General features: G+C 37.4%; 1 protein-coding gene across 4 annotated transcripts; it reads right to left on the bottom strand.

The window, feature by feature from the left end:
• Nucleotides 1-176: 176 nt before the first annotated feature.
• On the bottom strand, nucleotides 177-18,416 carry LOC105700650. Of its 4 annotated transcripts, none has more exons than XM_023432514.1 (12): nucleotides 17,393-18,416; nucleotides 15,836-15,986; nucleotides 11,919-12,077; nucleotides 10,724-10,888; nucleotides 6,805-6,975; nucleotides 6,620-6,728; nucleotides 5,929-6,085; nucleotides 5,662-5,785; nucleotides 2,725-2,886; nucleotides 1,478-1,942; nucleotides 1,087-1,389; nucleotides 177-560 (listed from the first exon to the last, which is right to left on the bottom strand). In XM_023432514.1, exons 2-11 carry the CDS (start codon nucleotides 15,903-15,905, stop codon nucleotides 1,124-1,126), a joined length of 1,848 nt encoding a protein of 615 aa, XP_023288282.1. In that variant the 5' UTR covers nucleotides 15,906-15,986; nucleotides 17,393-18,416; the 3' UTR covers nucleotides 177-560; nucleotides 1,087-1,123. The 4 variants fall into 4 exon arrangements, with proteins under 4 accessions (XP_023288282.1, XP_023288280.1, XP_023288281.1 ...); XM_023432512.1 differs by lacking the exon at nucleotides 17,393-18,416 and adding an exon at nucleotides 757-777 and having other exon boundaries at nucleotides 1,108-1,389; nucleotides 15,836-16,573; XM_023432513.1 differs by lacking the exon at nucleotides 17,393-18,416 and adding an exon at nucleotides 16,054-16,572.
• Between the last annotated feature and the right edge of the window lie 42 nt (nucleotides 18,417-18,458).

The raw sequence follows: 18,458 nt of genomic DNA, 5'->3' as shown, positions 1-18,458 counted from the left end.
AAATTCCGGCTAATTCTTCAGCCAAGCAAATGTTCTACCTGAGGTGAAGGTTTTCAGAACCCAAAGATCGCAGGTTTTCCAAGTAACCCAGCAATTAGCGGGTAGCCTCCATCGCGTCGGCAACAGTTGCTGTGCGGCGTCTTTGAGGTTAGGAAATCAATTTCTCTTACACGAAAGCAAACTTCGCGTCTATTTATTCTACATTTAACATGCAACCAATGCATTACACCTTAGCCTTATTTCCAAATTATTATCTACATATCTAGTTAACTAAACGTTCGATGTCCATAGATTGCAAAATACTTCATGGAACTTCGTACTTCTGTTTGCTGATGAAAGTGTTTACGAGAAAGGTAAAGGGTCATCCTTAGTAACTTGGTAAATTTAATGCCTTGAGGAAGCAAACTCTGGTCTTTTTTAACACAATCGGTCGAAGAGTACACACGGTAGTGATGAAAAATACCCATCCTCGAAAACTGACCAACTGGATTCCGTTCTGCAGCCTCTATTTGGCATGTTTCAGGTATTGAGCATTTCCTTCGCTCAGTGATTGTGACTAGCTGTAACAAACAGTTTCTCTGCAAGTGAAACACGCCGAGGAACTTGATCGTCGTCGGTAAAGTGGATTTTTCTAAATACCTACGTTGCCGACGTTCGTTTTTATATTACATAGACGTTTACCTGCGTTATTTACAGATTCTACTAAAACTATAGCTAATTGTTTACGTATAAAAAATGCTGATAAATTATAATTACCGCTAAGATTCACGATTGGATCTGTCCAACACTACTTTTAAAGATCCTCGTAGTCGATAGGCATCGCCAGATTAAAATCCGAATAAAAGATTAAAATCGGAATAAAATGGAAAAATTAAAAATATCTGAACTTCAAAATATAAAGCATTTTACATAGCACTATCGTGCTGAATTTTTCAAATTTTCTTGAACTTGTTTTAAACTTGATATTGCAATTAAAATGCATTTTGTAGGATAAAAACGACCGACGTTTACCTGCGTTATTTACAGATTCTACTAAAACTACAGCTAATTGTTTACATATAAAAAATGCTGATAAATTATAATTACCGCTAAGATTCACGATTGGATCTGTCCAACACTACTTTTAAAGATCCTCGTAGTCGATAGGCTTCGCCAGATTAAAATCCAAGACTTCGTCAGAAGTCAAAAATCGGACGTCGCTGTCTTCCGAAAGTGCCGATCCCCCGGCACCTCGTTTGTAACTTTTCCGTTTTTTAAAAATCGCAATTGCCGAGACCGTTACTATAAAGACCCCGCCAAGAATACCGATCAGCATGCCGATTATTCCTGGCAATCCTAGTGTCGTTCCATGTTGCAGTTGTGAATTCTCGATTTTTAGGGCATGAAAATCTGCAAAAGAAATTGCAATAAAAATTCTCCATTGCTAATCGTTCTCCGAAAGAGCTGTTAACAAAGCTACTTAATAAGAAATACCAACCAGTTGGACTTCCGACTTCGTTGCTTCTCGTGGTTTCCGACATTGTAGTCATTTTTGACATTGTTGTGCTCCGCATTGATAATTTTGATACGGTAGTAGTGCCTTTGTCGATTACTGCCTTTGTCGTTTTTGTGGTTAAAGTTGTACTCGTCGTCGATGATGCCGTTGGTCCAACGAGTATTGTTCTCATTGTCGAAGTCGATTGCGTTGCATTGTCAGCAATATCGGGCGGTCTTTCCGGAAACACTTCCGCTTGTTCTGGGATTTTGGACGGGTTTGGTTCGAGATCGTCAGCCGGATTCGTCGGAATTATATGTCCAGGGACGTATTTCGGATTTACAGGATCTTGAATTCGAACCGTTTGTGATTTTGGACTTTCCGTAGGTTCCACGGTCCAATCTTGAAGAGTCCCTACGAACATCCCGGTGGTTCCTTCTGCGGCTTCGTCCGAAAAATTCGTCACGTCTGTAAAATTAATGAAGTCGGACGATAAATATCATTTTGACGAACGATAACAATTAAAAATACAGACCCACTGCCCACCGAACACTCTATCCCACTGAACACCAAACCTAACAGTTACGTAACTTAAAACTAACAAATAACATAACTTTTGTTACAATGTAATAACCTAACAGTTACGTAACTTAAAACAAACAAATAACATAACTTTTGTTATAATGTAATAACCTAACAGTTACGTAACTTAAAACTAACAAATAACATAACGTTTGTTACAATGTAATAACCTAACAGTTACGTAACTTAAAACTAACAAATAACATAACGTTTGTTACAATGTAATAACCTAACAGTTACGTAACTTAAAACTAACAATTAACATAACGTTTGTTACAATGTAATAACTTAACAGTTATGTGACATGGAGCTAACAGGTTACATAACATTTGTTACTATCGTATCTATATAAATGTAGCGTAACTTTGGTACTCTTATCTTACATTATGTTACTGTCCTGATATTACCGTGTATATCCAGCACATATTTGTAACGAAATAAATTACTTATTATTCAATGCCCAACAAAATTTTGCCGTTTAATGGTGTTAATCTCTATTAATCAGGAAAGATATTATAAATATAAAAAGTTATGACTATACCAAGTGCTTTGACACCTAAATTTAAGATTTTTCAAAAAGTGGAGTTAGTCGATGTGTGCACTGAGCGGCTCATATAATGGTAATGCTTGTGTCCCACACATTTGACACAGATGAAAAAGCGACTTACCTAAAATACAATATTCTGCGAAATCAGGACAGCATGTTGAGCTTTCTGCACAGTCTGGTGTACATTGGCAGGCAGTAGATGGAGTAACCATTGCCGAGTTTTCGAAAGAAGCTCCGCATCTCCCTCGACAGCTCTGCATGGCATTATTAATTTCGGTTTGATCTGAAGGAAAGAAAAAAAAGTATATGCAGACATATGGTTCACAGGAATGATTGCAATGTAACCCAAAATAATTCATAAATGTATAAGCGTTGCATCGATACTTTTATTTCAACACTACCTTTCAAGCACCTCATGAAGTGGAATATCCGTATATTATACTTTATACGGTGCCTGGTAATGCATCATAATTTACATAGTGGTTAAAAATCATGATGTATGGTCTTAGTTTTCACAATTTACTGTATAATCGTGGCATCGATACTTTTATTTCAACACTACCTTTCAGGCACCTCATGAAGTGGAATATCCGTATATTATCCGTATATAAAAGTTTATTGAATGTTTATAAGATATCTATGTAAGTTTTCTATACTTGTCCTAATTTGTACGTCCACTATAAGTATATTATATTTCATACGGTGCCTGGTAATGCATCATAATTTACATAGTGGTTAAAAATCATGATGTATGGTCTTAGTATTCACAATTTACTGTATAAACGTGGCATCGATACTTTTATTTCAACACCACCTTTAAGCATCTCACGAAGTGGAATATCCGTATATTATCCGTATATAAATGTTTATTGAATGTATATAAGATATCTATGTCAGTTTTCTATACTTATTTCTTAATTCGTACGTCCACTATAAGTATATTATACTTCATATAGTGCCTGGTATATCATAATTTACATAATGGTTAAAAATCATGATATATGGTCACAAGCGAAAGAGGAAGTAAATAAAAAAAAAAATCAGAGTATGGACGAAATGAACAGTTTTACCAAGTTGGAATTTAGATATAAACATTAAGTATGTATGAAAGATGTTAGGTTACACGAGGTGTCTTTCTAGTTTTCTAAATTCATCATCAACGATGACGATTAACGATATTTACAGGGATTTGGGGGAAAATTTGTGATTTGGAACTTTGACGTTGCCTAGCTTCTGTAATATGTTGTACAAACTAGTCTGGCGTGTCCATAAGTGAATGATTAATGCGGACTAATTGCCAAGTCTTGGATGACGCTCCCATAATTTGGAAGGAGCAACGTTAATTACGCGAAGCTTGTTAGTGGTAAACTTTCCCGCGGATTGCATTTCCGATTCTGAGATTGCGAGAACCTCCAATCCGACTTCCCTTCCCGATAAATCCATCCCTCGCATGTTCTAATCCATCTATCTAGGGATTTGATGAATTTCGGGGAGAGCGAAGTGTAAAATCCTCTTACCTTGGGATTTACATACGTAATCGAACCTGGATGCGATGAAAGAATTTGCGGATAATAATTAATAACGACAGTGGACGCGACCCGATAGCCGGCCATTCCGATGTAATCGTTATTATCGGCTGAACGGATTTGCATATTTTCGACGACCCGGTTATCCGGAATTTCGCAAAGGCAAATAAAAACAGAGATTTAAGTAATACTGTTTCCCGACAATCATACTTTCAACACTTCACCCGCTTTCCTACAAAGCATTTAACTACATAATCTTTGTAGGTCTTATTTCTGGAAAACATATGAACCATTATATTAATGATTACAATTATACTGGTAAATCCCATCCGACGCAATGCTCTGTAGTGATACAGGCGTGATAAGAAAGGAGTAAACAAGTGAATTAATCATTTTTTCGTGGAGCGTGATTTTTTCAGTTTTCGAATTACCTTCAGTACGTAAATACTTATGCACAGGTGATCTTTGTACAGCACGGTACTTTCGAATACCGTTTTGGCAAAACCAGACATCATAACTATTATGTTACATCCATAAGAAGAATTTTTGTTAGTAAGGTAACTTTGGGTAATAAGGCCCACCATTATTTGAAAGGCCTGTAAGAACTAAAATATAAACGCTTTTGGGAAGGAGAAATGAGCAGAGGCGACACGAACAATGTTTATTTCAGGTACAAACTATGAAAAGAAAATATAATTTTAAACAAATACGTAATTAAAAAAGAAAGGCAGGATGGGGCTCCTGGGCTTTGTTTCCAGAACGTGTAGGTAACAAGGCCCATGGAAATCGATGGGAGAATGCACATTAATTTGCACAGTTAGCGCAAATTATGTCATCAAGATCCTCAAATATTGTCTTCGGCATTCTTCATAAAGCCATTTCTTGCCCAGGACACGTTGCCGCATGTCAGCAACCCTATTTTCTTGATAAAGACAGCGGTTCCAGTTCTCGGTCTTCTTTGAGGTGCCAGGCTTCGTTTTTTTAAGGTACTTCGCTCAATTTTTGTTGCGACGTTGTATTTACTGCAACTGGTTACAGTTTCATGTCCTTTTTGAGAATGATCTTTGGTTGCGCATGTTGCCCTATGCCGGGCCTTATTATCCGTTCGGTGCAATTTACATACCCAAGTTATCATTTTTAAAACAACAAAGCTCTTCAACAAAACTCATACGACAGGATGTAGAGAAAAGTATAAAGTCCTACTTACCCGTTAGACACAGCAGTACTTCACAAAACTTTGAGACAAACAGCTTGAACGCTGCAACCAAATTTGATAAACTTCCCTCGGAAATATATCTTATCATTCTAGGTTTACCATGGACCCGTCCACAGCTCCGACAATACCCCCAATGGACACTTCTTTGTCCTACTAGTTGGCAGAGGGAGCCACAAACAATTCACTTTTACTATATGGTGAAATATTGCTCCCTCACATGGGCCTTATTACCCGAAGTTACCTTAGTCAGAGTATTGGGTCTTCTTAAACATTGATGACTAGATTAAAAAATCTTTTACTTATGATTAATACTGACCATCATCGATTTCCGACGTCATGTTTTCGTGTATCTTCTTACAGCTACTTTGGGACAAAATGGCGACATCATCCACGGCAATATCGCTGACGTAACTGGAACCCCGTACACCCTCGATGATGATCTACGAATAAAGAACAATTTAATAAAATTCAAAATACCTGTCCACCAAACACAGTTCCGTAACAATAATGTAACCGTTACATAACGTTTGTAACATGTAATATGACATTTATTATAATTATTTACGATATTTGCGATATTTACCTGGAAATTTTGGCGAGTTGGAGGCAAATAAAACATGCCTTGCAACCATCGGTTACCCTGATTTCCCTCTTTAGAAAACATCAAACGTGGTGTACTTTCAGTTTCCGGTTTAAAATAAACCCGAAGAGCGCCAATTGTGGATCCGTACATGTGGTACCTGTAATAAATTGATCGCGTTAAAATTATACGAGAAGCCTTTCAAGACAATTCACATAACTGTATAAATTAATTAAATTCAATATCCAAGATTTTTAATCAAGAAGCCAAAGAGTTGCATGCCTGTTTCGTAAAACTCACGCCATTCTGTACAAATTGTCCAACAATGACGTGGTAAAAAATACTGAATTTTTGGATAATTAATTTAAATATAATATAAATAAACGTGCTAGATTTTACCGAAACTTTGCACCTTCCCAACCGACATTCGCATAATTTCATGAAAATTTAGACATTAACGCTGATTTTCTTCTCGACGCGATGAAACGAAAACCTTACTCATATGTGAATTTGTTTATAACATCGGTTGCAATGTACGCACAAAAATCGCAATTAATTTAACCTGAATCGCTCACTGTTAGAGGAGCATAAATCCGCATTTAATTAAAATAAATACGCACGTATTTTAGTTCTCGTTTACATCAATGACGGAAATAAAGTATTATATGCTATGAATAAATTTGTTGTTCGTTACCAAAATGTGAAGCATCCTCCGTTTGTAAGTACGTGGTTGTAAATTGGTGAGATTATCCTCGCAGTGTCGTTCTCCAGTCGACCCGACGCCTCGATGTATAAGTAATGACCTGGACATTGTTACCAGTATTATTATTTTAGACTAACGCTGAGAATTTGGAAATGCATTGTGGGCTTATATTATACCATCGTTTCCGGCACCGAGTGTGTGGTCGTATGTGGGACCAGTTCCAATGTGAGCACTAGGTGTCTCGAAATTGTGTCTTTTCCAGTCGAAGTCGTGCTTTGGATCTTGTTCCCACCAGCACAAATCTGTCTTCTCGAAATCGCACTCCGTCGGTGCCACCGCGCTGGTATCTATTTAAATAATTAGCTTTAGTACAGTATACAATTCTTTACAACTTAACATCTCAATGTTCTGAGAATGAACGTTTAATATTATTTAGATGAGAGCTATAATGACCCTACTAGTCTTTGTAATCGTTTTTTTTTTAAATTGACCGTTATGCGCCACGAAATTGAATGCCCGCGAAAAAGTATTCGAAATGTATTTGGAGGGAAATTCAAATTTGAATTATATACGTAACGATAAACATATACCTTAAATCAGTATATGGTTAGAAGTTCGTTTAATATTATTTAGATGAGAGCTATAATGACGCTACAAGTCTTTGTAATTTCGTTTTTTCAAAATTGAACGTTATGCGCCACCGAGGAAATTTAATGCCTGCGAAGAAGTTTTCGAAATGTACTTGGAGGGAAATTCAAATTTGAATTATATACGTAACGATAAACATATACCTTAAATCAGTATATGGTTAGAAGTTCGTTTAATATTATTTAGATGAGAGCTATAATGACCCTACAAGTCTTTGTAATTCATTTTTTCAAAATTGACCGTTATGCGCCACCAAGGAAATAGAATGCCCGCGAAGAAGTATTCGAAATTTATTTGGAGGGAAATTCAAATTTGAATTATATACGTAACGATAAACATATACCTTAAATCAGTATACGGTTAGAAGTTTAACCTTATAACAAATTAGAAGTTTTCAATTAAGTATCGAGAGGTTGCACCAACAATACAGTTCAAATCATTTGAATCGTCAAGTTTAACTGGTTGATACGCGGTTTAAACCTGTTGTGTAACACTTAACCTCCGATTAACTAGTTTATACCTGCGTCAACCTACTGTAAACCAGTTAACCAAAGCTTATGTGGTTTACACCCAGTTTAAACTGGCTGAATTAAAGTATACAGTAAACTGTAACGCTCGCTTGTGTAGTCCGCTTTTGTACATTCTAATTACAAATTAAATTTGTCGCTATACCAGTGCACAATGCTAATAGTGAATGATAATTACTTCTCTTGTTGCCGGTACAAATAGTACGCACGCATTGGGTAATCTGGGAATAGAACTGTGACAGAAAGATATCCATCATTTCATCTTTCTCGGATTAATGCTTACTGAACATTGTGCGACAAGGATGCAAATACATCCAAATCTGTATCTCTCTGGAACAAGCTTGTCGTGACTACGTCTTCATCGTCGTCTTAAATCCGGGATTTATCAGATCCGGATCCAGTTAATCGCATGTCCCCATCGTATTAATAAATACTCAAATTCGATCCTGAGCGTCTGGACCGACCCATAAATTCGGATTTACTGGATCCGAATTCAATAAATCCCGGATTTTAAGCACGATGGAGACGTAGGCCGTGGATTCTTAAGTATGGCGAGCGTTCCAATTTACTACATATTTCAGCGATTTGCTGTAAACCAATTAAACTCCGGTTAACTCGTGTTGTGGAACCGGGCCTAAGTGTATCAGAAATTCTCCTCTAATAAAAATAAATAAGGTAATAAGTAGCACGCATGATATGTTCGATAGATTATATGCAAATAGGTTAGAAGTATATTTAAAATGTTCTAAAACGAAATGAAAGTAAAAAACTAGTTAAATGTTTCGTGTTACTAGGTTCTGCAACAAGTTATGGTTATACCTCATCAATTAATAAATAATTACGGTCAAATGGGCTGTGTTTCCGATCTTAAAGGAAGAGAAAATTCGAGTACATCGTTGGAGTTTATATATATTGTCAGATAAGTTTTCTTCTTTTGAAGTGGAGGATAAAAATCTAGTATAGTAAGAGTAAAATTATTTTGTTCGATCGATACTTTGTATGAAATTATTTTGTTACAGATAAAGCACAAGGAATAAAAAACAACTATAAAAGAGAACAAACATTCGAAAGAACATCCGATATAAGAAGTAATGAACTCTGAAGACCTCAAATGTGGACTATGTTAGGAATTTGTACAACTAGTACCATTCGTACGATTTGTAATTAGTTACATAGTATCGAAAGAAAGTAACATATTCAATTTGAAAAGGAGTACTAGACTTGTGTTGTTACTTTGAAGTATAGATATAAAATTCAATCCCTATTAGGGAAGTTAATGGTACTCCGATAACTTTATAGTATGGTTTTGATACATTTACTTTGTACCCAAATTCTTATACTATGAATTTCTATTACAGTGATATAATAATAGTTGGAAAAATTATAGCACAAAGCAAGAACCTTTTCATGTAACTGTGACACTTTTTATCGATGAGCAAATTACGCCATTGTTTCTCTTAGCAGCAAGACAAATTTTCACTTAAATTTACTCATTGACATTATTCATTAGTAAATTTAATTAAGACATTAAAGCTAGTGACTAATGTTAAAGTTAAGTAATTTATATGAAGAAAATTTGATTCAGTGCCACGAAAGACAGTGGTCTCTGAGCATCAAGTCACATTTTTTTTGTGTTATCTTGAAACCTAAATTTTCAGGGTTAGTCAATTTTATTTACGGACTCTTCAAAGATTATATTACATGACATGTGCGACATATCATGTAACATGTCTAACGATTCCTCTTATGTGATTAAGATTTTAGCGGTACATCTTTTTTAATAATAATGACTAATTTAACAATTAAGTCTACAACATACCTCATTACTTTTGTAGGTCAAATGTGACATAATCTCAGCCACATAAGAGGAATCTTTGGTTTCGATTCCACCGCATAGAAAAAGTATAATTGACAAAAAATTAAAGAAGTATTGAGTACCATACTTATCCACAATATTGAAATTCAATAAAAAGTACAAAAACCGCGTCCCGTTCGGGAACGCGATTGGCTGTGCTTCAATTAGTTATTACAGGGAATTTATGCACTGAAGGAAAAAATAGTACAGGGCTTTTCGACTCCTTTTTCAACAAGGATAGCGTTGTATAAACTGGTTTATAAACCATGACTACCAGTTCTGCTACACCCTGTAGAGATTTCGCAATTTCACTCTGGGGATACATAATTAGGTTCATAAACCCGCGTGAGATGAAAGTGCGAGAAGTGAGCTTTCTCGTCAAAGATACGTAATAGACGCCCTGATTACATTTAATTATGTATAATCGTTATTATCAATGAATAAATTATGCATATTGATTATCGAGGAGAATGCAGCAGTTTAGTTCCGTCTACGGTTACAGGATGGCGCCACAGTCTCATCGAGAAGGAGTTTCAAGATGATGCAATATCCTGTACCTGAACTCTAATTTTTTATCAGCTCTCCAATTAGTCAAGTGCACGATTGCGGACAGTTTAAACACGTTTACGATGAAATATGCGTGCAATTAAATTCCTCACGGTGACGTATTCCCGACATAGACACGTGTCGCTTGTAACTTATCAAATCACGTGAATGCAGCGTCGTCGCACGAAGGAAATCGCTTAATCGAATTTTCATATCAACATTTTACGCACAGTTAGAAGGGAACAGAGATCTCTTGTTTTCTTAATTACCAGAGAGCCGTAAATTAACAAAGGATGTAACCATACTCAGAATTAGACTTTGAGAACGACTCGGAAAACGACTTTTCGTAAAAGTGTAAAAACTGTAGGCAAAGCGAACAAACCTAATGCCATCTAGCGGTGGAAGTTATCGTCCCCACTTTGATGGCGAACGCCGTTAAAGCATGAAAACTACAATAATAAAGTCCGCGGTGGTACTGGTTAGTGATTTAGGGCGTCGAAATTGATTAATTTGGTATACCTCTACAATATGGAGCCGTGTTATTCCACTGTCGACCATCGCAGTAAATCTCAGTACCTCCGACCAGGGTGTAACCCGGTTCGCAGAAATACATTAACACGGCGCCGTTGAATTTCGAAGCCACCAAAGCGTGTTCAGGGGTTGCCAAGGGTGAACATAGAGCGTCTGCAAAAGAATTTTAGATTAGGACTAATCGCAGCTTTAACACGTTAAGCAGCATTCCCACAGAACACCAAACCTAACAGTTACGTAACTTAAAACTAACAAATAACATAACGTTTGTTACAATGTAATAACCTAACAGTTACGTAACNGGAAAAGAATAGGGTTGCTAAGTAGGGCGAAGTCAAGGGTGCCTCGTGTTACCGGCCATCTTTAACCCTTTCGCTACGACGGGTGACTATAGTCACCGTACTAAAATTGCGTGATATTTTTTATTAAATGTATGAAAAATGAATATTATTTTAAGGAACAAAAAATTATATAATTTTGAATAAAATTGCGTGATATTTTTTATTAAATGTATGAAAAATGAATATTATTTTAAGGTAACTGAAATTATAACATTAATATAACATTAATATAACATGTTACCTTAATGAGGGGGAAATAATAAGAAACATCTAAATTCCATGTTACTTTTATGCTACATAACATAATTTCATTGAAAGTCTGGTCTGTCATTTAATATCTAACTATTGTCAAGTACCAAAAAAAAATAAAAAATTATATAATTTTGGATAAAATTGCGTGATATTTTTTATTAAATGTATGAAAAATGAATATTATTTTAAGGTACATTGTTCTTTTGTAATTATCCCGATTCCGCACGGGAGCAAGTGCAATTTGATTAAAACGATATAACCCCTTCTTTACGGCGTTATTCTTCAGGATTATCTCCCCGGCGAAGACCACGAAAGAATCCGGAAGCGGAAAGTTTACGTTAGCGGAGGAACCGTGTAAATTCAGGGTATTCCTGGGGGATGCATGTCCGTTGGCACGGAATGCTTCCGGGGAAATGTTCCGGGGAATTTCCTGGAGGAAAACCGAATCCCGCGTGGAAGTCTCGGTACGTACGTGCTCCGGTAATTCGGCCTCGCCGAATACGTTTCTCGCCCAACTATTATAGAGGGGCGCGCTCGCTTTGTGGCCTTCTAATTAATCGTAATTAAAAGGGGCTTGGGGGCATACTTACTGACGCAGACCGGCGCTGGGGTGTCCCACTGTCCCCGGATGCAAGTTGAGTATTTGTTACCGACGAGGGTGTACCCTTCGAAGCAGCTGAATCGGACGACTCTGCCCCGGGCGCGACTTCGCAGTCTTCCGTTTGCCAGCCGGACTGGAGGGCAGCGAGCTGAAATTGTAGATATTTACTTAACAATTGAAACATCACTTTTAACCAGGGTTGCTATTGATGTTTCGATCGGAGTAGATGTAGAAGAAAGTGTCAATATGTCGGATGATGCCTTCATTTCCGTTTGCCAGCCGGACTGGAGGGCAGCGAGCTGAAATTGCATATATTTACTTAACAATTGAAACATCACTTTTAACCAGGGTTGCTACTGATGTTCCGATTGGAGTAGATGTAGAAGAAAGTGTCCATATTTCGGATGATGCCTTAATTTCGGTTTGCCAGCCGAACTGGAAAGCAGCGTGCTGAAATTCGTGCATTTACTTAACAATTGAAACATCATTTTTAACCAGGGTTGATATTGATGTTCCGATCGGAGTAGATGTAGATAAAAGTGTCCATATGTCGAATGATGCCTTAATTTCGGTTTGCCAGCTGGACTGGAGGGCAGCGAGCTGAAATTGTAGATATTTACTTAACAATTGAAACGTCACTTTCAACCAGGGTTGTTACTGATGTTCCGATCGGAGTAGATCTAAAAGAAAGTGTCAATATGTCGGATGATGCCTTCATTTCCGTTTGCCAGCCGGACTGGAGGGCAGCGAGCTGAAATTGCATATGTTTACTTAACAACTGAAACATCACTTTTAACCAGGGTTGCTACTGATGTTCCGATCAGAGTAGATCTAAAAGAATGTGTCAATATGTCGGATGATGCCTTAATTTCGGTTTGCCAGACGGACTGGAGGGCCGCGAGCTGAAATTGCATATATTTACTTAACAATTGAAACATCACTTTCAACCAGGGTTGCTATTGATGTTCCGATCGGAGTGTCAATATGTCGGATGATGCCTTAATTTCGGTTTGCCAGCCGGACTGGAGGGCCGCGAGCTGAAATTGCATATATTTACTTAACAATTGAAACATCACTTTCAACCAGGGTTGCTATTGATGTTCCGATCGGAGTAGATCTAAAAGAAAGTGTCAATATGTCGGATGATGCCTTAATTTCGGTTTGCCAGACGAACTGGAGAGCAGCGAGCTGAAATGCGTGCATTTACTTAATAATTGAAACATCACTTTCAACCAGGGTTGCTACTGATGTTCCGATCGGAGTAGATCTAGAAGAAAGTGTCTATATTTCGGATGATGCCTTAATTTCGGTTTGCCAGACGGACTGGAAGGCAGCGAGCTGAAATTGCATATGTTTACTTAATAACTGAAACATCACTTTCTGTGGTCTGGGCGAAGTTAAAAAATTATTTTTATATCATGTTCATTTTCTATACACGTTTATAAATTATTGAAACTAAATATGTCATTGAGATTTTCAAGAAATATTTCAGATATCTTCGAATGAAATCTACAAGAAATCTTAAAAATTCTGTCGCTTGAGATATTTAGCAAAGATTGCAAACAAATATTTAGAAATTATTCTATGCTACTAGAGAAATAGATGTGTACTAAATCTCGGTACGTTTAGTGTTAAGGTGATATGAAAGTGGCGTCGAAGAGGCTTCGTAATGAATACAGGCTCTCGGTGGATATATTTCATTAACAGTATTTACAGGAAGTACATTCCTTGCATGAGTAACCGAGTCGGTTCATAGTTTCCCTATCTCATTAAAGCTTTATCGTCTTCCGTATTATCAGGTTCTAGTGAATAATCGAATGGAATTTTGCAGAATGTCCACGGCTAAATGAGATAGTACGCATTTCCGGTTACTGAGAAGTTCAATTTTTTTCCTACTTTTATATCCGTGTTGAAATACCCTAGTAGCATAGAATAATTTCTAAATATTTCTTTGTAATCTTTGCTAAATATCTCAAGCGACGGATTTTTTAAGATTCCTTGAAGATTTCATTCGAAGATATTTGAAATATTTCTTGAAAATTTCAATGACATATTTAGTTTCAATAATTTATACACATATACAGAAATTATATCTTTTAACTTATGAACATAATAAGAATACATTTTTTACTTCACGAATATTGTCGGACACTTCACTTGGTATCAAAAAACACGAGAAATTCTTCTAATAGTTTCGTTCCGCTATTTCATTATGGGAGCAAAACGTGTGATGTTGATTTTAAATATTTTTAAAACGTTACGATGTATTCGACAGATAATATTTAAAAAATACTTGTATTAAAATGAAACGAAATGTTTTGTATATCTGGTAGAAAAATATTACGAAAACACATGGAGCTAATANATATTATGAAAACACATGGAGGTGATATTATATAAATATTACAGGGATAATATTCTAATGTAAACGTTTTGTAAATATTTCAAATGTCTGCGAAATATTTACAAAATGCACGATATTCGTTAAATATATAGAAAATATAGGACAAATATTTTGGGCTACTAGGGTAGATTCTTCAATATTTCTCACAAGTTATACTAATCCCTTTTAATAAAATACTGTAATCACTTAATTTATGACGGACATGGATACACGTGTTGCATAACTTATAAAATATTCCCTCGTCACATTTCTTCAAAACTTCGGTAAAATTTCACAGAATGACAAATCTCGCGCCATACTCGTCGGGGAAAAGAATAGGGTTGCTAAGTAGGGCGAAGTCAAGGGTGCCTCGTGTTACCGGCCATCTTTAACCCTTTCGCTACGACGGGTGACTATAGTCACCGTACGTTTGGTCCAATATTGCCTGCGCGGTCAGACGAATTTCGCCCATACGTCGAAAAGGTTCCGAGTTCATAAGGTTTACGTCGTCGGCACCTGACACACAGTCAAATAAACTTGAAATGCCTACAACTGAGAGTAAACGGAGGAATTTAATCGAAGTCACAGATACGAAAAATGTAGTTTTGACTTCGGCATTTATAAAATCTCCACATGAAATTTCCAAATCACATTATTTCATCGGCTCTCGATGGAGGTATCGCTTTTATCTGGCCACACTTAGAACTAAAATGATTCTTCGCCCCCTTAACACATTCGCGACCGGCAAATTTTTTTCCGTATCAAATACTGAGTGCCGTCGAAAATAATGAAATTTTTAAACTGGTTGTCGCAAACTTGTATCGTATCGTTATGGACGTGATTCACGTCAGCGGCAATCAGGAATAGAATTAAAAATGACGTGAATTCACGTCAGCGGCAATTTGGTCCAATATTGCCTGCGCGGTCAGACGAATTTCGCCCATACGTCGAAAAGGCTCCGTGTTCATAGGGTTAACGTCGTCGGCACAGATACGAGAAATGTAGTTTTGACCGGCATTTATAAAATCTCCACATGAAATTTCCAAATCACATTGTTTCATCGGCTCTGATGGAGGTTTCGTTTTTATCTGGCCACACTTAGAACTAAAATTACTCTTCGTCCCCTTAACACATTCGCGACCGGCAAATTTTCTCCGTTTCAAATACTGAGTACCGTCGAAAATAATGAAACTCTGAAACTGGTTGCCGCAAATTTTTATCGTGTATCGTTATGGACGTGAATTCACGTCAGGGGCAATCAGGAATAGAATTAAAAATGACGTGAATTCACGTCAGCGGCAATCAGGAATATAATTAAAAATGACGTGAATTCACGTCAGCGGCAACCAGGAATATAATTAAAAATGACGTGAATTCACGTCATCGGCAATCAGGAATAGAATTTAAAATGACGTGAATCCACGTCCGCGGTCGCGAATGTATTAATCCAGATTTTCCGCTACTTAAATGTTTCCCAGGGGCCGAAAATAAATATATAAACGATGGAAGAAATGTGAGCTCACTTGTCAACTCCCAGGCATGCACAAGTCCCAGTCCTAGGGCGACGAGGAGGACCGTTCCGGGGCACTTCATCTTCCCTCTTCCTTATTGTCTTTCAGAGCTTGCGATCCCCCAAGTCCTTCCACGCAGGGCACATAACTCGAGTCACGTAAGCTGCACAAAAATTCAGCAATAGTATAGCTGTTCTATCTTCACCGAAAGAGGTCTGACTTAAACATACGCGGTACAAGAGGTGTAGGACCTCCGGAGTGATAGAGGACTATGGCTCGCGATAAGGGATGGAAGTTAAGAGGCTGCCACGAGGATGGGAGTCTGGTCAGGGATGAATGGTCCAGGTCAAAATAATCTGTGAGTGACCGAGGCTAGCCGCGAATGATCCGAAAAAGCTTCTCTCCTTTGGCGCTCCTTCCAACGGCGACACTACTTCCGGCCGTGCGGGCATGCGATTGGTCGCTATCTGCTTCCGGTTCCTTATCGTCGTCAACCAGGCCTTGAGTCCAGTTTCCAGAGAGTGGACTCAACTCGCTCTCTCATCTGCCAGGGATGGTTTATCGGGAAATCTACTCCCGCGAGACCACTAACCGGCCATTTTCTTTCCGCTTTTTCTACACCGGCGGACATAAGAGGTTTCTTCGTTTTGCCTACACACTTTCTACACTTTTACGAAAAGTCTACGCTTTGGCGGGTTCGTTTTGACGGAAGGCGTTCCTGTTAGTTGCTAACAAGTTGCCCTGCGATGTTAACACATTCGCGACCGCTGATGTGAATTCACGTCTTTTCAAGTTCTGTTCCTGATTGCCGATGACGTGAATTAACGTCGTTTTAAAATCTATTCCTGATTGCCGGTGACGTGAATCACGTCCATAACGATACACGATACAAGTTTGCGGCAACCAGTTTTAGAATATCATTATTCTCGCCGCTGACGTGAATTAACGTCTTTTCAAGTTCCATTCCTGGTTGCCGATGACGTGAATTAACGTCGTTTTAAATTTTATTCCTGATTGCCGCTGATGTGAATCACGTCCATGACGATACACGATACAAGTTTGCGGCAACCAGTTTTAGAATATCATTATTCTCGCCGCTGACGTGAATTCACGTCATTTTAAATTCTATTCCTGATTGCCGCTGACGTGAATCACGTCCATAACGATACACGATAAAAATTTGCGGCAACCAGTTTCAGTATTTCATTATTCTCGCCGCTGACGTGAATTCACGTCTCTTCAAGTTCTATCCCTGGTCGCCGATGACGTGAATTAACGTCGTTTTAAATTTTATTCCTGATTGCCGCTGATGTGAATCACGTCCATAACGATACACGATACAAGTTTGCGTCAACCAGTTTTAGCATATCATTATTCTCGCCGCTGACGTGAATTCACGTCCATGACGATACACGATACAAGTTTGCGGCAACCAGTTTAAGAATTTCATTATTTTCGCCGATACTCAGTATTTGAAACGGGAAATATTTGCCGGTCGCGAATGTGTTAACAAGTTTGTAATAATGTTACCGAACGGTAATCGTTTGACGTTATATTATTTAAATGTACCTTTAGAATAATATTTGTTATATATCATGTTATTGGTACACTATTCGCACCCGTAAATTAAATCACATATTTCCACGTGACGTATTCCTATGTACAATTAGAAATATAAAAAGAAAATGGTACATTTCTTGGACGTTACTTATTATCTTTTATCCATGACCGTACTTTTGACTTCTAGTTATGAACTGTTGAAAATTTCCCGGAACGCGATAATAATCATCAGAGTGTGTGACGTTCATACTGTAGATAATGAATTAGCGCCATCTAGGCACCGTAGTTTCCTGCAGTGACTGGAGATCTCGAGGCATTGTTTCATTCACTCTCTAAGTGACACAAAATATTTTCAAGATGATATGAAAGGCGCCGATAAATTAAAATTCATGTATGCCCTTTTTGGTGGTAATGCCGTTTTGAGTACTAAAGTAGTAACATAAGCTGGCGCGTCCCGTTACCGACATTTATATTTACGTTTAAGTCTTTTACAGTCTACGTTGAGAATTATACGAACTGAAACGTTCCATATGTAATTTCGGCAATGTAATGGCGAAGAGATCGATGTAAAACTGTCGAAATACCGTGAAATCATTATTCCGACGACTTTTTAGGACGAACGTCGCCATCTGTGACGTTTAGCTGCAACTAAATTTTCGCTTTAAAGACACGTGTCAGCCCCGTGACGAGCCAGCATTCTCTTACAATCGTTTGTGACAGTATTTTCCATATTTTTCCACTATAATAAATAAAATATATAGGACAAATATTTCGTGCTACTAAGGGTTAATAGGAATAATTCTTACTCGAGATTCTATTAAATACTGTTAAGTGATTTATCAATTTATGAATTGATTTCCAGTCCAATTGTGAGCCGAGAAAGAAACAGATAACAGGAACTCATAGGAAACGTTGAATGATAAGACGAGGAAACAGTTTCACTTAATCGAGATTACCCACGTGCTAATAGAAAAAAAAAAATGTAATTTGTCCAATACATTTTTGTAAATGTTTCCTCATTTCTTTGTGACAAATTCTCGATTGCATTGTTTTAATATCAGTTTCTGTTTTCTTT

The sequence above is a fragment of the Orussus abietinus genome, unplaced genomic scaffold (genome assembly GCF_000612105.2).
Source record: "Orussus abietinus isolate OABI.00-Male unplaced genomic scaffold, Oabi_2.0 scaffold311, whole genome shotgun sequence".
Classification (NCBI taxonomy): Eukaryota; Metazoa; Arthropoda; class Insecta; order Hymenoptera; family Orussidae; genus Orussus; species Orussus abietinus.
The sequence above is the reverse complement of the archived record's forward strand: the minus strand, read 5'-3'. Positions and strand labels throughout refer to the sequence as shown.

Excerpts from the sequence above, each read along its gene's own strand:
- LOC105700650 (XM_023432514.1), bottom strand. The coding sequence starts at position 15,905 with ATGAAGTGCCCCGGAACGGTCCTCCTCGTCGCCCTAGGACTGGGACTT. Across the intron at positions 6,729-6,804 it reads ACTCGGTGCCGGAAACGATG|GTCATTACTTATACATCGAG; the intron begins GTATAATATAAG and ends AACAATGTCCAG. Across the intron at positions 1,943-2,724 it reads CGCAGAATATTGTATTTTAG|ACGTGACGAATTTTTCGGAC; the intron begins GTAAGTCGCTTT and ends TTAATTTTACAG.